General features: G+C 39.5%; 1 protein-coding gene across 1 annotated transcript in view; it reads right to left on the reverse strand.

Moving 5' to 3' along the window:
- Nucleotides 1-19,984, reverse strand: part of CRMP1 (collapsin response mediator protein 1) — an 82,583-nt gene that overhangs the window by 32,194 nt on the left and 30,405 nt on the right. Inside the window, exon 3 of the mRNA XM_036764843.1 lies at nt 11,085-11,269. Coding sequence (XP_036620738.1) covers nt 11,085-11,269 — 185 coding nt within the window. The remainder of the gene's footprint in view (nt 1-11,084; nt 11,270-19,984) is intronic.

Here is a 19,984-nt window from a genome sequence, read left to right on the forward strand (position 1 = left end):
ACCAGCTGCCTGGCAATTCTAGAGTAAGAACAACATGATTTCCTTTAATTGGGAATCATAATTATTTGATGAACTGACCTCATTCTACTTTTTAATATTTCATATCTTAGTTTAATCCACATGATATATTTGAAAGTGATAAATGGCAATGCCCAGTAGGGTAAAATCATAAACTGCTGGAGCAAAAAGGGACATCAAAATGGAAAATATCTAATGTTGGAGCCAGAAGAGTTCTTAGAACACACACAGTCAGAGCTGGAAGGGACCAACCTACATCAAATCTTTACCTTTCATTTTATAGCTAGGTGGCACAGTGGATAGAGCACTGGGCCTGGAGTCAGGATCCGGCCTCAAACGCTTACTAGCTGCATGACCCTGGGCAAGTCACTTAACCCTGTTTGCCTCAGTTTCCTCTTCTATAAAATGAGCTGAAGAAGGAAATGGCAAACCATTCCAGTATCTTTGCCAAGAAAATCCCAAATGGGGTCGTGGAGAGTCTAAAATGACTGAAAATGAACAACAACAACAAAAACAAACTAAGGCCCAGGGAAGGAAAGTGACTTATCCCAGATCATACAGCAGATTAGTGGCAAAACTATTCTTTGAACAGTGTTCTATTTATGTGTAACTGATTTAATTCAAACTAACATGTTTCTTTACAAATATTCTTTAATTCAGGCATTTCAGTAAATCTAACTATTGATTCACTGCCTCCCTTGGACTATTATTCCGAATTAATGAGCTTTTACTCTATTAACAAGTAATAGAAAGGTTTGACAAAAAATATTTTTAAATGTTATATCTAGTTTCTCTTTGGGTAAGGAGACAGTCAAGGAATTGCCATTTTAGTAATAATAAAAATCATTTTAATATCCTGCCTTTATATAGTGTTTTAAAGATGACAAAAGTACTATATGAATATTATTTCTTTTTGATTTCACAACACTGGAAGGTAGATGCTATTTTACAGATGAGGAAAATGAGGCAGGGAATGGTTAAGTGATTTATCCAAGGTCACACAGATAGTAAGTACCTGAGGCTAGATTTGAATGCAAGTCTTCCTTACTCCAGGACCTGTGTTCTATCTACTATAACACCTAGTTGCCATTTTCTTCCTTCCTTCCTTTCTTCCTTCCTCCCTTTCTTCTTCCCTCCCTCTCTCCCTTCTTTCCTTCCTTCCTTCCTCCTTCCTTCCTTCCTTTTTTTCTCCCTCCTTCCCTTCTTCTTTGCCTCCCATTTTCTTTCCTTTTTTCCCCTTTAAACAGCAACATAAAGGTCTCTAGAGATGATTTCTGCCCATCTCATTCAAGCCAAAATAAGGCGTCCTTCTGAAGTAACAGCATAGGACTCTGTAGACCCAGGCAGGTTTTTCATTTCCCTGAAATAATGCAATCAATCCTGTCATCAATAAATCCTAGTGGGGCTGAGACTGGCTGCTCTGCAGCTCTCAATTACTGCCTGAGGAGTTCCCCTTTCTGTGTGCACCTGCAGCATCAGGAGTAGTGCACAGGGAAGGACTGATATCATAGCTACAGCTACTCATAGGCTGAGGGTTGCTCTCTCTCCTTTACACTGTCAGATCTAGTGTGTCTGAAAGTATCAGAAGCCACAGTAAAAACACCATGGCTAATATACTCCTTAAGGAACAAGCAAGCAACATAATCATGTTTCGGTTTCCAACTGGCTTTCCCTGCCAAGGACTGACTGCTGAAGTAATTGTTTCAGCTTTAAATAAGGCTCCTAAACCTAAGAAAAATGCATTAGCCAAGGCTGATTTCCCCAATGTAAAATAACTGGTGAAATGCAAACACATATTTGTTACCAAGCCTAATTCTAACAAAATCTGATCTAATAACAATTAGCCTTCAGAACAAAACGCTCTACAGAAGCAGCCACCACGAAATTGTCTCTTGTTCTTTTCTTTCTGCAAACACAAGTTTTAGTAGAAAGAACACATTCGAATACGATGAAAAATTTTGTTTGCTAATACCACAGTGGAATTATTTTATAGTCCTAGAGTCAAAAGACAAAACTAATGTCCAGTGTCAGGCAAATTATATTTTACTAGACTTTTAATTGGAAGATATCACATAGAAGGAGAGAGAACATGAAGTCTTTTGATGATCAACATGATACAGAAAGCCCCCAAAGTCCCATGTGAGATGCCTGAAACACTTCTCTTTTATCAAAAGCTTTTTAGTAACAAACAAAACAAACTATGTTCAAATAAGCCAACAGACTTGCAATGTCCAGCTAACATTCTGGTTTGCATCCCCAGGAGGCCTAAAATTCCCAGAAATTAAAATTTCCTTTTTCTATCACAGTTCCCCCGATGTGTATTTACTAGAACAGCCCCATTTGGGGGCTTTCCATGCTACTGTATTTGCTATGCTGACATAGACAAAGTAGAGTGTGAAGCAAGCACTGTGTGTACAAACAGAGACACACATACTGATCAACAGTCTTCCTTAAGATGATTAAATGATAAAAGGAGGCAATTACTCCCTTCACTCCGTTCAATCACACCCTTATTTGGCTATATGCAAAGCAGTCCCAATCCTTTCCCTTGCAGCCTTCCTACCAACAGGTGGTGACAGCAATGGTGACATCAATATTCATGAGGTACAAGCCAGGGCTTGTTGCTGTAGCTGGTGGTTTGCTATTAGGAAGATTAGCTGAGTAGGCCCATCCCCTTGCAAAAGGAGGAGGGTGGGAGGCAATACTAGGGAGGCATTAACAACCGGGAGGTCTTGCCTCTGTCTGGATATTTTCCCTAACTTCACCAAGTTCCTGTAGAGTAAGGAGCGTTGTGCTGGGAGTCCTAAGTTTGTGTATCTTGCTGTGCCATGAATTCATTCCTTGATCTTTGGACAATTCATTTGTCTCCTTTGAGACCACATATCTTCCTTTGTCAAATGAGAAGGTTGGGGGCAGCTAGGTGGTGCAGTGAGCAGAGCACTGGCCCCAGAGTCAGGAGGACCTGAGTTCAAATCCAGCCTCAGACACTTGACACACTTACTAGTTGTGTGACCTCGGGCAAGTCACTTAACCCCAATTGCCTTGCCTTCCCCCCTCCAAAAAACAAAACAAAACAAATGAGAAGGTTGGATTAAATTGGGGGTTATTAACCTGGGGTCCACGAGCAGATTTCAGAAGGTCCATGAACTTGGATGAGGAAAAAAAATCACATTTTAATTTTCATTAACTTCTAACTGAAATTTAAGCATTTCCTTTTATTACGAATGGAGGAAACAAATGTAACTTTGTCACCAATGTAATCACAGGTATTTTAAAATCACATTAAAGATATCATTTATGCTGATCACTACTTCAGAATTACCACATTTACTAACCTGCCTCTAGAATGTACATGATTTCAGTCTTCAAGTCAACATATTGGATTTCAATATAATTGATTTCCTTTGTAATCCCATGTACTTGATTTAGTTTATTTGTAAATATTCTGAGAAGGGTTCCATAGGTTTCATCATTCTCCCAAAGAGCTCCATGACACCAAAAAAGGTTAAAAAAACAAAAGCTGGATTGGATTAGATGATGTCCAAGGTCTCTTCTGGTTTTTTGTTTTTTTTTTTAATGGAGGGGGGAAGGCAGGGTAATTGTAGTTAAGTGATTTGCCCAAGGTCACACATCTAGAAAGTGTGTCAAGTATCTGAGGCCAGATTTGAACTCAGGTCCTTCTGATTCCAGGGCCAGTGGTCTACTCACTGTGCCACCTAGCAGCCCCCTCTTCTAGTTTTAACATCCTGTGTCTTGTGTTCTACGCTCCTTCTCACCATCTCTGCTTCCATAACCTTCTAATGATAATAGAATGAATCTTCTTTCTCACAGAATCTCTTCTGATTCAAAGCAAAACAGTAATGCCCCAGGCATACCACTTTCAAGTCAGCATTGGCAGAAAAATCTCAGGTTCACCTCAAGATTTCATTTCTGACACTGGATCAGTGGTAGGGTCTTATATATCTGGGGTTTAAATGGAGATATTAGACAATTGATGTCTCTTTGTGAACCACGTGTAACTAATATATGAAAACCTGGATTCTGGCCAGCTTCTCTTCCTACTAGCTTTGTTTTTTTTTTTTCTTTTTTAAATGCAATTTATTTATTTAACATATTTGGTTTTCAGCATTGATTTTCACAACAGTTTGGATTACAAATTTTCTCCCCATTTCTGCCCTCCCCCCCCACTCCAAGATGGCGTATATTCTGGTTGCCCTGTTCCCCAGTCAGCCCTCCCCTCTATCACCCCCCTCCCCTCTCATCCCCTTTTCCCTTCCTTTCTTGTAGGGCAAGATAAATTTCTACGCCCCATTGCCTGTGTATCTTATTTTTTAGTTGCATACAAAAAGTTTTTTTGTTTTTGAACATCTGATTTTAAAACTTTGAGTTCCAAATTCCCTTCCCTCTTCCCTTCCCACCCACCCTCCCTAAGAAGTTGAGCAATTCAACCTAGGCCACACATGTATTATTATGTATAACCCTTCCACAATATTCATGTTGTGAAAGGCTAACTACATTTTGCTCCTTCCCAACCCATCCCGCTTTATTGAATTTTCTCCCTTGACCCTGCCCCTTTCCAAAGTGTTTGTTTTGATTACCTCCACCCCCATCTGCCCTCCACTCCATCATCCCCCCGCCTTTTATTTTTTTTTTATCTTCCTCCCTCTTCTTTCCTGTGGGGTAAGATACCCAACTGAGTATGTATGGTATTCCCCCTCAGGCCAAATCTGATGAGAGCAAGGTTCACTCATTCCCCCCTCACCTGCCCTCTCCCCTCCTCCCATAGAACTGCTTCCTCTTGCCACCTTTATGGGAGATAATCCACCCCATTCTGTCTCTCCCTATCTCCCTCTCTCAGTATGTTACTCTCTCATCCCTTAATTTCATTTTATTTCTTTTAGATATCTTCTCTTCATCCTCAACTCACCCTGTGTCTGCTCTCTCTCTTTTACATATATATATATACACATACATACATATACACATAGATACATACATACATTCACATTCACTTATATATATACTTAAACATATATATATATATATGCATATATATATATATGCATATTCCCTTCAACTACCCTAATACTGAGGTCTCATGAATCATACTCATCATCTTTCCATGTAGGAATGTAAACAAAACAGTTCAACTTTAGTAAGTCCCTTGCAATTTCCGTTTCTTGATTACCTTTTCATGCTTCTCTTGATTCTTGTGTTTGAAAGTCAAATTTTCTATTCAGTTCTGGTCTTTTCACTGAGAAAGCTTGAAAGTCCTCTATTTTATTGAAAGTCCATATTTTGCCTTGGAACATGATACTCAGTTTTGCTGGGTAGGTGATTCTAGGTTTTAATCCTAGCTCCATTGACCTCCGGAATATCGCATTCCAAGCCCTTCGATCTCTTAATGTAGAAGCTGCCAGATTTTGGGTTATTCTGATTGGGTTTCCACAATACTCAAATTGTTTCTTTCTGGCTGCTTGCAGTATTTTCTCCTTGATCTGGGAGCTCTGGAATTTGGCAACAATATTCCTAGGAGATTTCTTTTTGGGATCTATTTGCGGAGGCGATCGATGGATTCTTTCAATTTCTATTTTGCCCTGTGGCTCTAGAATATCAGGGCAGTTCTCCTTGATAATTTCCTGAAAGATGGTATCTAGGCTCTTTTTTTGATCATGGCTTTCAGGTAGTCCAATAATTTTTAAATTATCTCTCCTGGATCTATTTTCCAGGTCAGTGGTTTTTCCAAGGAGATATTTCACATTGTCTTCCATTTTTTCATTCCTCTGGTTCTGTTTTATAATATCCTGATTTCTAATAAAGTCACTAGCTTCCACTTGCTCCAATCTAATTTTTAAAGTAGTATTTTCTTCAGTGGTCTTTTGGACCTCCTTTTCCATTTGGCTAATTCTGCCTTTCAAGGAATTCTTCTCCTCATTGGCTTTTTGGAGCTCTTTTGCCATTTGAGTTAGTCTATTTTGTAAGGTGTTGTTTTCTTCAGTGTATTTTTCAGTATTTTTTTGGGTCTCCTTTAGCAAGTCATTGACTTGTTTTTCATGGTTTTCTCGCATCCTTCTCATTTCTCTTCCCAATTTTTCCTCTACTTCTCTAACTTGCTTTTCCAAATCCTTTTTGAGTTCTTCTATGGTCTGGGGCCAGTTCATGTTTTTCTTGGAGGCTTTGGTTGTAGGCTCTATGACTTTGTTGTCTTCTTTAGGCTGTATATTTTGGTCTTCTTTGTCACCAAAGAAAGAATCCAAAGTCTGAGACTGAATCTGGGCGCGTTTTCGCTGCCTGGCCATATTCCCAACCAACTAACTTGACCCTTGAGTTTTTCAGTGGGGTATGACTGCTTGTAGATTACAGAGTTCTATGTTCTACGTTTGGGGGGGAGGTGCCAGCTCTATCAGAGCCGCACTCCTCCTTCCCCAAGGACCCCCAGTCCAGACTGGGCTCAGATCTTCGGCAGGCTGTGCACCCCTGCTGTGATCCGCCACTTAATTCCTCCCACCAGGTGGGCCTGGAGCCGGAAGTAACAACAGCTGTAACTGCCCCACCTCCGCTGCCCCCGGGGCTGGAAGCCGAACCGAGAACTCCTTCCACTCCCGCAGCTTTTCCCACTAACCTTCTCCGCAGTCTTTGGTGTTTGTGGGTCGAGGGGTCTGGTAACTGCCGCAGCTCACATATTCAGGGTGCTAGGGCCCCCTCCGCCAGGCTTCTGGTCTGGATCGTCCACGCCGCTCAGGCTGGGCTCTGCTCCACTCCGTTCCCAGCTCCCAGCTCCGTGTGGAATAGAGCTCACCCAGAGACCATCCGGGCTGTCCTGGGCTGGAGCCCTGCTTCCCTCTGCTGTTCTGTGGGTTCTGCCGTTCTAGAATTGGTTCAGAGCCATTTTTATAGGTTTTTGGAGGGACTTGGGTACGGAGCTCACTCTAGTCCGTGCTTACCAGCCGCCATCTTCTTCCTACTAGCTTTGTAAAGGTGGGAAAGTCACTCAATTCCCTCTTCTTTAAAAGGAGAATAAAAGGACAGGTGCTACTGACCTCACAGAACCACAGTGAGGCTCAAACTGAAAAGCATGATGTAAATATAAGCTGTCTTATTTATGACAGTTATTTATATTATTATTCAAAGGCTGAGCCATTGGCAGAGACAGGCTAAACAACCACCAAGTTGGTGTACTTTGAGGGGCACCAAAATGTCCTGAATCCTCACCCAGCCACCCAATATTCCCACTTAGTCTTTTCCTTTTGTCTATGAAGTACCTTCTGAAGACAGGCATTTTAACTAGAATAAAGTGTTCTATTTTCGGGGGATTACTAGTACATATCTAAGTGTAACAGTAGGAGTCACTATGTTGGATTTATGATTTGATTAGGCAGACTTTAACAAGCCCCAAACTAACAGTTCTGCCCTTGGAAGTTTAATTATGAAACATGAAGAGCTTACAATTATGCCCCTAAGTAGTGAAAATTCTCTAACTATGGGCAAACAGGGGGTTGGGAAGGCAAGCCCTAAACTAGGAAAGGTCATTTTCCCCTGTAGTAGATCCTAGGATCTGTCCTGTACCCTTCTGTCATTAAAGCAAGGAAAACCAGAAAAAGCAAAAACCAAGGTATGCCACTGTTTATTACTTAGAAATAGGTACCAGTTACTCCCATCCAAACTACAGTAGGGGGTAAGGATCATCAATTCCTCCTTGCCTTTTTGTTCCTTCAGTGTTCCAGCCACCTGTGCAAGACACTGCAACATACCTTGGCACTTGCCCATTGAGTTTTCACTTGGGTTTGAGGGAAGGGACTATCAATGTGGCCTCTGCAGCCATGGCCTGATTGTTGCTCCACGTATGGGGGAAGCCCCGTGGCGTCCCTCTTCCCTTTGCATTCTCTCTCCTCCTTGTCCAAGGTATGGGAGGAAGGCTAGGGAAGAGGAAAAGAATCTGCCCTCCAGTCTTGATGTTGCATTAGCTTCCTCTCTTCCCAAACTGGGAAGAAATAGAACTCCCAAGGTCTTTGGGGCCCCTTATGAGGCATCCAGTCCAAGCTTTGCAAGAAAAACTGTTGCACAAGGAAATCTTACCCAATTAATCATTTACTACTTATGGTCACTCAGGTGAGAGCAAAGGGAATGATTGTGGGAAGGTCTGAGGAAGGGGTAGGGGGAGAAAGAGGAAAATTGAAGTGAAGGGCAGAGGAAACAGACCAATGTTGCTTACTTTAAAAATTTCCATTGCACCAGGACTGACGTTTTACATATACTTGCATGTATATGTAGACAATTTCTTTTAAGTGGGAGAGTCATTTAACCTTCTAGCTCTATATCCTTTTGCCATTTTTAAAAATTCAGTTTAACATTCTATGTGCCATGATCTAAGTTTATTTCCAACTCTGGCATTCTAGGTTCAATGTCCTTAGGACCCTTCTACTCTAAGAGTCTCGGCTTTGCCGTCAATAGGTCTCCACATTCTATGACTCCATGAGTCTTTGATTAAATAATAGCCTAAGGCATCTTCCTGCCAGGAAATCTCATTGTAGTATTCATTTAACATTACACAAATTGGTTATTATTTCTGATAGCTCTCTGAGACTACTCTGTATTATCTTTAGTTACCTCATGTGAGGAAGGTTTATCCTTGAGTTAGATAAACCATAAGTCTGGATGTCAGGAAAGGTTTGAGGCTTTCTAAGTAGCATTCAAAATACTGTAGGGGTTTGCTGTGGGCAAAATGTGTATGTGCCCCAGAATGGCAGAAAGGGAGAATCAATCTCTGGAGGAAATATAAGGCACAGCACTGGATTGCCCCTTTTGAAGACCTCCTCAATTGCATGTTCACTAGAGTATCTCAGGATCAATACTGGGCTCACAGTGGCTGCCAGCCATAACAACAGCCATGTGTTTAAGATAGCCAGTTGACCTCTAATACCTACTCCCAAAGCTGACCATTAACATTTTACCAATTACGGGCTCCCAAAGAATTAGAGTGACCATTTTTTCAAATAAAGGTCTGGACATGAAGAAAAGTAGACAGGAAAGAGCCTGCCACAGCATAAAGCCTGATGGAACAACAAAATAGGGCTGTGTAATATATCAAATTACCCCTAACTGCACCCAGACAAAGGCCTATATTACATGCTTTTGATACAGTGGCTTCTATCCTGTCACCATTCAGGAGTGGCATAGTTAATCCAACACTGAACCCACCCATCCCCACAATTGGAAAACTGGCAACCAGAGTAAAAGAAGAGACTTAGAATTACAAATTTATCCAGAGAAAAAAGGACTTCCTTGGAGAAATAAAAGGGTATAAACTCAGGGAAAATTGTCTCCTCATGGAATTTCCCCAAGGCAGAGATCCAGCCAAATCTCCACTCATCTTCAGGGTGAAAAGGTCTGGACAGATGAAAATGATTGCTAATGGATGAAGAAGGAGCTAAACAGTATGGGATTCCATATGAAGCTACTGGGAAAAGAAAATAAAGTGTGAAAACCACAGAGACCGAGAACAAAAGGTTGGGTATAAGCTCAACCCTGCCCCCAGCATATAAATCAGCAGTGAGATTCTTTAAAAAGATGAAGAAATGAACCCAAAAAAAAAAACCAAAACGGTATATAACACAATGAATAAATATGTCAGTGATGGACAGCAACCTGAAAACTCTTAATGAAAATAAATAGCAAGACAATACATTCTATAGCACATCCAGAAATATTGGAAGAATAATAAGAATTTCTGAATATTCAGAAAGGGAAAAATAACATAATAAAAAATTACAAGAGTAAGGAGGATGGAAACTGAATCATAATTTAAAGCAGAAAACAGAATACTGAAAAAAAGAAATTAAGAGAAACCAGAGTTCATAATTATTTAATTGGGGCAGCTAGGTGGAACAGTAGATAGAACACTAAGCCTGGAGTCAGGAAAACTCATCTTCTGGAGTTCAAATCTGGCCTCGGATGTTGACTAGCTATGTGACCCTGGGCAAGTCACTTAACCCTGTTTGTCTCAGTTTTCTCATCTATAAAATGAGTTGGAGAAGGAAACGGCAAACCACTCTAATATCTTTGCCAAGAAAACCCTAAATGAAGTCACGGAGAGTTGGACACCAGTGAAACAACTGAAAAACAAGAGTTCATAATGTAGAAAACATAAAGACGAATCATTCCAAAACAAGAGAAGCTCTGAGAAATAGAATGACATACTTAGAATGCAAGAAAATAAGATATGGAGTAAAATTTTATAGGTGTTAGATAAAAAGCAACAACACTGTTAAAATACATGAGTTCTATATAACCAGACTATATCATTTTGAATATAAAATGTTCAGAGATGATTGGAGTCACAAGTCTCCCAGAAAAAAAAAGATAAACTATAAATCATGGTGCAGGAAAAATATAGGAAAGTAATACACACCAAAAAGTATTGCATACAGAGGGCAAAGAACACCTTGAGAGAATCCATAGATTCCAAGTAGATTGAAAACTCCAAGTTTAAATCACAACAAATGTCATAATTAAACTCCTAAATTTCTTTAGAAAACATGCATAATATTTATGTATATACATATACACAAATATACATATAAGTGCATATTTGAATATGTATATATGTGCATATATATGTGTGTGTGTATGTATACAAAAAGAAAAGGTTTTCAAAAAGCTAGGAAAAGCATTTTGAATAGCCCAGAACTATTCCTAATTTATGAGAATTCAAAAAAAGATTGCAATGTAATACTCTGAAAAGCAACAGAGATTGAGTTGCGCCCTCAATTTGCATATTCTACAAAGCTAAATCTTTAATTATCAAAAATAAAAGATTAGCTTTCAACAATAACAAAAAAACTGAGATGAAATATGAGAGCAGGACTTTGTTTTATATACCCTTGTGTCCCCTCCGTGCTGACTAACACAGTGTGTTAGCTGCCCGGTAAATATTTGTGTGTGGTAGTAAAGAGGATAATTGATCCAAAATGATTCTGACTCCTCTACTACACATTCTAATTATGTTGCTGAGGTATGGGGAACCTTCAGAGACCCAGTCACCAAAGGAATGATTTATCAGTACTTACTGATCATGGTAGTGCCACCTGCCAGTGCTGCTTTGGTGCCTTGGTAGAAGTCATCAACAGAGGTCATTCCATGGTAGGGCTTCTGTAAGTATGTGTTGACATCAATTCCTCCAGGGATAACCATCCGTCCATTGGCCTCAATAGTTTTCACTCCACCAGGAACTATTAGGTTTTCTCCTATTTGTCTAGAGGGCAAATAACAAAGATTATCTTGGAATCCTGAAGGCAAAAATCAGTTGATCACCCGTAAAGTTTTTAATGAAATTACTAGGGAATGTCTCCATCATCTGGATGAACCTAAAGGAATACCACTGACTACTGTCTATATTTAAGGCACTTCCCCATGGATTCAGCATCCTGTGTGATATATATACTCTTAGAGGTAGAGAAAACTTTTTTATTATTATTTTCCATATTTTATTTTAATAGTTTCATTTTTTCCAATTACATGTAAAGAAAATATTTAATATTCATTTTTAAATAAAAATTTGAGTTCCCAGTATTTTTCCCTTCATCATGACTCTCCCTAGGACAGTAAGCAATTTGATGTAGGTTATATATATGTGCAACCATGTAAAACCTATTTCCATATTAGTCATGTTATGAAAAAAGAGTTTGCAAAAAAAAATAGTTTGCAAGAGAAAAAAACATGATAAAATGCAGAAAGTGAAAATGGCATGCTTCCATCTGCATTCAGACTCCATCAGTTCTTTCTCTGGAGATGGATAGCATTTTCCATCAAGAGTCTTTTGGAATTGTCTTAGATCATTGTATTGCTAAGAAGAGCCAAATCTATTATAGCTGATCATCACACAATATGGCAGTTACTATGTATGATGTTCTCCTGGTTCTGTTTGCTTCACTTTGAATCAGTGACAAAGAGAATTTTTTTTTTATCAATGAGTTCAACCCCTGCAATGTTGCAGATAACCACCATGGTTCTAGTCCCAATTCTGTTACTATATTACCTTGAGAAAGTCACTTAATCAATTTGTGTCCCAATTTCTTCACTTATAAAATAACGAAGTTGGACTAGCCATACTCCATAAAACCTCATACTCCACAAAATAATGGAATTGGACAATTTCCTTTCCAGCTTTAAAGCTTATGATCCCAGAACACTGTGGACCAAAAAGGGGATGTGATATCCTAGATATTGGTGTTGTTATCCTCACTTAACAGAGTAACTGAGATAGAATGTGTTGGGAGGAGGTGGGGCATCTAGAATTGGGAAAATGTGGAGTAAGAGAGAAGAGGAAGCTCATTTATTCTCAATTCCAGTCAAACTAGGTTACCTATTCCTTGATTTTAACACTCTCCCAACTCTACATTTGTACAAATATATATATATATATATATGTATATGTATGTATGTATGTATAGAATGCATATCCTCCTCAACTTCTCTTAAAATACTTGACTTCCCCCAAGGTTCACCTCAGAGGCTACTTCCTCTGTGAAGCTTTAATTGATCTACCATGGGTGAATCTCTAAATTCATTGTATTATATTTGCATTATACTTAATATACATGCTATAGCCCAATTTAATCTATTTCCTTGCACGTAGTAGGTTCTGGACAGATGTTTATTGGATTGGATTCTCTCTCCCCAGTAGAATGTAAGCCCCTTGAAGGCAGGGACTATCCCATTTTTCCTTAGTATTTCCAGTACTTGGACAGTGTAGGCAGTTAATAAATGTTTGTTACATTAAATTGAACAAGAAAGAATGAGAACAAAACAAGAGTAAACGGTTTAGCCTTGGCAAGAAGGGTTACTTAAGCAATGCAGCAGATAGAGCTCTAGGCTGGAATCAGTAAGACCTGAGTTCAAATCTAGACTGAGACATCTGTCAGTTGTACAACTCTGGGCAAGCCACTTAACCTTGGTCTTCCTCAGTTTCCTCAACTATAAAATGAGGAAAATAGCATAGTACCTTTATGACAGGGTTGTTGTGAAGATCAAACAAGATAGTATTTGTGACATGCTTAGGACAATGCCTAGAAAATACTTATGATCACTTAATAAAGTTTCTATGTTTCTATTATCACTTAAAAAATGTTTGTTTCCTTCCCCACCCTGAGACCAGATTAAAGGAGGATAAAAAAGATGAATATACAGAGAATCTTCTGAGGTGTGGAGGGGTGGTGCAGAAACTCACAGTGACTGGCCTCAGTCAATTGGGTGAGGTAATTTGCTGAGAAAGGAGGGCATAGAATGGAGATTGGTGCAGAATGAAGAGAAGATTTGCAACAACTATTGGGAGGTTGGGTGGCGGGAGGTGGTGATGAGTCCCTCAGAGATAAATACAAGGATTTCTGTAGTAAAAGTCCAAAGGAGATTAGATTACGTGAATCTGTAGTACATTCAAAAAGTTTTGTGACTTTTCTCCAACAGTTATTCATCAGCTCAGGAGTAGGAATTGAGAAGGCAAATGTTGGGGGTTACTCAAGATTGAGGATTAGCAGAACACAAATGGTCAAAGGACTAGATGATCCTTGTAATTATCCTCAATACTTCCATCTGCTTCACTGCTTTCCACATAGCCAGTCATCGCCAGGTCTTGTCAATGCTACAATACCACAGTATCTCCCACATCTGATCCTTTCCCTCCACTCACATGGTCATCCCCCTATCAGTTTATCATCCCCTCTCACCTAGACTAGAGCACTTGCCTCCTAGTTGGTCTCTTTGCTTCAATTCTATCTGCTCTCCAATCTTTCCTACACACATGTGCCAAAATAATCTTTCTAAATCACAGTTTTGACCTCAGTGTGCTTTTGCCTAGGCTCTCCTCTATTCCTCAAATGTGCTTCATCCTCACCTCTGCCTCTTAGAACCCTTGGTTTCTTTCCAGGCTTATCTGAGCTTTAAGATCCTTACCTGATTCCCCCAGGAATTGGTGTTCCCTCTCTCCTCACCAATATCTTGTACTTAACCATGTAAATTGTATCCTCCAGAAGAACATAAACTCCCCTAACTAGGGGACTCTTTCAATGGTCTTGTCTTGGCATCCCCTGTGCCTAGCACAATACCTTGCACCTGGCAGGCACTTGACCATTTTTGTTGAACATCTGCTTTGTGTTTTAGTAGTAGAATGAAGACAAGGGTAAAAGAAAGGCAATAAGCTTGATGACATGAAAGACCAAGGTTTTTAGGGCTCGTCAACATGAATATTAAAGTGACTGAGGATGACAACAAGAGTTGGGATGGAGAGTAAGACTGTGAGTGAAGGAAAAAGGAAAGCGAGTGATAGATTAGTAAGTGATAGCAACGAGGGTCTGGATATCATGAAATCAAATCTGCAAAGTGAAATGCACAAAAACGTCCATTCCTCTTGCCCAGTAGACAGTGCCACTTATAGGCAGCAGCTCAACGGCAAGAGAAAGAAGTGAGAATCAGGACATGTGGATTTTACATATTCCAAAGTATCATCTGTAATCATTTTCACCCCTTTTGCAATAAGAATTATGACATGATTTTTCTCCCTGACAAAAGCCACGTGGGAATAGAATAATACATAAGCTGGCAAGGTAGGGACAAAATTTCTTCAAAGAAAGAAATTATAGTCACTTTAAGCCTCAGTTTCCTCATATGTAAAATGGGGACAATACCAACTCTATTTACATCATAGCATTGTTATGAAGTTCAAATGAGCTACAGAATATGAATTATAACCGTGACGTGGTTAGATCAAAATCAGCTATTGTTGCTTCTTAATATTGTTCCATGTCCCAGGAACGTACATTCCCCAATGCAAAGAGGGAAGTCAGCAGCATCGGTGTAGAGGATTGTGTAGGGGGCTTGAGTGGGTTTGAGTGTCGGCCTTGACACTTAGTAGTCGTATGACCTTGGGCAAGTCACAGATCCTCAGAACATTGTTTTCTTTCTTCATTAAATGGAGACAATTATGTTTCTACCACCTACCTCAGAGGGTCGGTGTAAGAAAACTGCTTTGTAAAACCATTTAACTTAACCATAAGAGGCTATATAAATAGTAACTAGCAGTAGTAGTGGTAATATTATCATTATTATTACTATCTCTCAGTACTTAAGTGCCTGTTAATTTTTTTTAATCAAGCCAGGCATCACTGGGGTGAGGTGCTCTGGGGGCTGCAAAAAGAGCATACAACTTAGTTGTAACCTTCAAGAATCTTGTGTTAAATGGGACAGGATTGATAATACTTAAATGGAGTAGGCAGAAATAGTACTAGATATGAAGTCAGGGAAGCTAGGTATGAATCCTGGTTCTGCTATTCTATTATACATACATATAGATATATATAGATATAGATATAGATATATATAGATATAGATATAGATATAGATATAAATATATAGATATATAAAACCCTGGGTAAATCGCTCCCATCTTTGGGAGTCAGTTCCACCATTTTGTAAAATGAGGGGTTAGAGTACAGCATCCCTACAGTGCCTTCCAGGTCTGGGTTCTATGATTCCAAGTGTCAAAGCCAGGAGGCACCTTGTATAGAGCAGGGAGTGGAGTCGGGAAAACCCTGAGATCAAATTTGGTCTCATATCCTTACTAGACACATGGCCCTGGGCAAGTCACTTAACCTCTGTTCACTTCAGTTTCTCAACTGTAAAACAGGGATAACGAAAGTACTTACCTCCCAGGATTGCCTTGAGAATCAAAGCAGATATATTTATAAAATGCTTTGCAACTTGAGAAGCTAGATGGGCGTTAAGAAGACCCGAGTTTGAATTTTGCCTCATGTATTTACTGGATGTGTGAACCTGGCCAAATGACTTAATCTTTATTTGCCTCAGTCTACTCAATTGTAAAATGGGAATAATAATAGCACCTACTTCTTAGGGTTGTTGTGAGGATCAAATGAGATAATATTTATAAAGCACATTTTCTTCTTCCCTCCCTCCCTTCCTCCCTTCCTTCCTTCTTTCCTTCTTTCCTTCCTCCTTCCTTCCTTCCTTCCTTCCTTCTTTCCTCCCTTCCTTCCTTCTTTCCTTCCTTCCTCCTTCATTCCTTCCTTTCTTCCTTCCTTCCTTCTTTCCTCCCTTCCTTCCTTCTTTCCTTCCTTCCTCCTTCATTCCTTCCTTCTTTCCTTCCTTCCTTCTTTCCTTCCTTCCTTCTTTCCTTCCTTCCTTCTTTCCTTCTTTCCCTCCTTCCTTCTTTCCTTCTTTCCTTCCTTCCTTCCTTCTTTCCTCCCTTCCTTCCTTCTTTCCTCCCTTCCTTCCTTCTTTCCTTCCTTCCTCCTTCATTCCTTCCTTCTTTCCTTCCTTCCTTCCTTCTTTCCTTCCTTCCTTCCTTCCTTCCTTTCTCTCTTCCTTCCTCCCTATAGGCACAGAAAACATGGGCTGTAGGAGATCAGAGGAGAGAAGGAGCTTTTGTCAGTTGGGAGTAATAAGGTAAGGATTACTAAAAGAAGCGGGGACTTGAGAGGGGCCTCCTAGGAGTGATGGAATTGAGATAAGAAGAGAGATAGAAGAAGGGATTCAGACCTAGAGAATCAGCATCAACAAAGGCAGAGAGAAGAGAACAAGCATATATCATGCAGACGATAATAAGGAGACCAGCTTGCCTAGAAGATAGTATATGCCTGTTGGGAGAGGAGGAGGGGAGAAAACCATAGGGAAGTAGGGGAGAATACCTATAATATGGCTCATCATAACTAACACGTGTCATCCTGCCTCTGAGTCACTTTTAATCCAATCTAAATAAGCAAAATTGCTAGCCAGGCAATGACCTTCTGAGCTAAGGGACCAGATGGAGAGGCTGGTCATGAATAATGGATTGCCTTCAGAATTGCTCTGGGCATTTGGGAGGAGGCTGAGAGAAATGAGTTGGTGCATTTGGGCCTGGACCCTGCTAGTGTGAGTTGCACAAGGGGATCACTGACACCAGTGACCAGACCAAGCAGAGAATCCCTGGCAGTTTCGGGGAGTGAGCTAGGATCATTTGAAAAAATACCCCACATTTTCCAAGAGGTCTTGTTGAAGTCAGAACACTCACATCGATTACCTCTCTTCTTTGGTTACTCTACTCAAAAATAGAATGATTAAGAATTCATGACCAAACAAGAGATAAAGAACATTACAAAATATAAAATAGATAATTTTGATCACATTAAATTTAAAAGCTTTTGTAAAAACAAAACCAATGCAACCAAGATTAGAAGGAAAACAGAAAGATGGGAAACAATCTTTACAACTAGTGTCTTTGGTAAAGGCCTCATTTCTTCAATATATAGAGAACTGAGTCAAATTTATAAGAATACAAGCCACTTCCCAATTGATAAATGGTCAAAGGATATGAACAGGCAGTTTTCAGATTAAAAAAAAATCAAAACTTTCTATAGGCATATGAAGAAGTACTCTAAATCATTTTCATTACAGAAATGCAAATCAAAACAACTGGGAGGTACCACCTCACACCTATCAGATTGGCTAATATGATAAAAAAGTAATATGAAAAATACTGGAGAGGATGTGGGAAAATCGGAACACTAATGCACTGTTGGTGAAGTTGTGAACCAATCCAAGCATTCTGGAGAGCAATTTGGAACTATGCCCAAAGGACAATCAAACTATGCATACATTTTGATCCAGCAATACCAATATCAATACCAAAGAGACCATAAAAATAGAAAGGGATCTACATGTGGAAAAATATTTATAGCAGCTCTTTTTGTGGTAGCAAAATATTGAAAACTGAAGGGATGCCCATTAATTGGGGAATGGCTGAATAAGCTGTGGTATATGAATGCAAAGGAATACTATTGTACAATAAGGAATGATGAACAGGCAGATTTCAGAAAAACCTGGAAAGATGTGTATGAACTGATGCAAAGTGAAATTAGTAGAATCAGGAAAACATTGTACCCAGTATCAGCACCTCTGTGTGATGAACAACTATGAACGACTCACCTCTTTTCAGCAAAACAATGATCCAAGACAAGTACAAAGGTCTCACGAAGGAAAATGCTATCCACATCCACAGAACTGATGGATTCTGACTGCAGATCAAAGCATATTTTTGACTTGTTTCATTCTTTTTTGTGTTTTTTTCTTTCGATCTGTTTCTTATTTCACAACTGCGACTAATATGGAAGTATGTTTTACATGATAGCACATGTAAATATATCATATATTTGATATATCATATATTTGATATATATCATATATCAAAATGCCTACCATTTTAGGAAGTAGAGAGGAGAGGGAGGGTGGGAGTAAAATTTGGAACTCAGAATCTTGTAAAAAAGAATGCTAAAAATTGTTACGACATATAATTGAAAAAATACTATTAAAAATTAAAAAAAAATAAAAGAGACAGAAAAAATAGATGAGGACATTCTTTGAATTTCAGATCATATGGTGCTTCTCATACACTGCCAGGACTTTTAGTTATTTTTCTAGGCATATTAGCTACTCTTCTAGAGGAAAGAGGCCCTGCCTCATCCTCCTTTGTATTTCCCAGAACAACTAGCTCAGAGTCATATATATAATAATAGGTGCTCAACAAATAGATGTTTCTATTCATTTAATCTACTAAATGACTGAATGCATTAAGTAATCGATTATGCTGAGCTATGCCCACTATCCCAAACAGTTCACACCATTATAATGGATCGCATTTATATAATGCTTTAAATTTTTTAAAAATTGCTCTTACATCCATTATTTTGTTTGATTCTCCAAACAACATGGTGGGGTGATACCTATGAGGCCATTAGGCAGGTGGTTATCTCTGGGGGAAATGATGTTCATTGAATAACATGAGTTTTAACTTTTCTCTGTGGGCAAGTTCAATTGTTTTCATCCATGTCCAACTCTTCCTCATCCCATTTGGGTTTTTCTTGGCAGAGATACTGGAGTGGTTTGCCACCTCCTTCTTTAGCTAATTTACAAATGAGGCAAACAGGGTTAAGTGACTTGCTCAGGGTCACACAGCTAGTGAGTGTCTGAGACTAGATTTGAACTAAGGAAGACGAGTTTTTCTGACTTCGGGGCCAGTGCTCCATCCACTGTGCCAACTAGTTTTAGTGCAAAGGATTAAAGGGACCAGCTCTGTCTCCAAAAGATTATTCTATGAGAGGCATGAAGTATGGATTAGCAAGTAGGGAGTAAAGATGGGCAGATTTTTAGGGAAGCTATTTCAGTAGCCCAGCTGAGTCATAAGACTTTCTCTACTCAGGTGGTGACTGTGGGAATGGAGTCAGGATATTTGCAATATCCTAGCAAGTCACCTGGATTGATCCAGATTAGCAGCTTAGCCAGAGATATAGGGAATTCTGAAAGGACATGAGTAGGTTCAAAAGTCCAGAGGAATACACAGGTATCCATGAATGAATGAAGACTGGGGACAGGCCCTGAATCTTCTTCCTGCCAAAACGCTGCTACTTCTGTCCCCCAAGCCCACTCTCAAATGGGAATCAGCTCTAGATGCCAGCACCTCAAGCAGCCCACAAGAGGCATCGTATCCATATGTGCTTAAGGCTTTGGACTTTCATTTCCCTGATTCCTTTCCTTCTTCTTTTCCCTCTTTCCACCCCTGCTTTGGCACTGAATAAATAAAAGAAGATATTTTCGTTCCAGAGACTAGTTAAGCTACTTTACTAGGAACAGGGAAGGGGAGGGGGAAGTGAGGAAGAGGGAAGAAAGGGAAGGGGAAGGAGTGAAGGGGATCCAAGGGAAGTGAATAAGCATTTATTGTGCCCACTATGTGCTAGGCACTGTGCTAAGGACTTTAAACATATTATCTAATTTGATTATCAAATATTATCTCATTTGTTTGGAAGAATGGAGTTTAGTTAGAAAAAGGCCAAGCACCTCAAAGTCTTGACATTTCATCTAAATCATTGCTACAAGGTTGGCTGGTCATTACAAGGAGACAATTTCAGTATGTCAGTTTGGTACCTAG

Source organism: Trichosurus vulpecula, chromosome 6 (assembly GCF_011100635.1).
Source record: "Trichosurus vulpecula isolate mTriVul1 chromosome 6, mTriVul1.pri, whole genome shotgun sequence".
NCBI lineage: Eukaryota > Metazoa > Chordata > Mammalia > Diprotodontia > Phalangeridae > Trichosurus > Trichosurus vulpecula.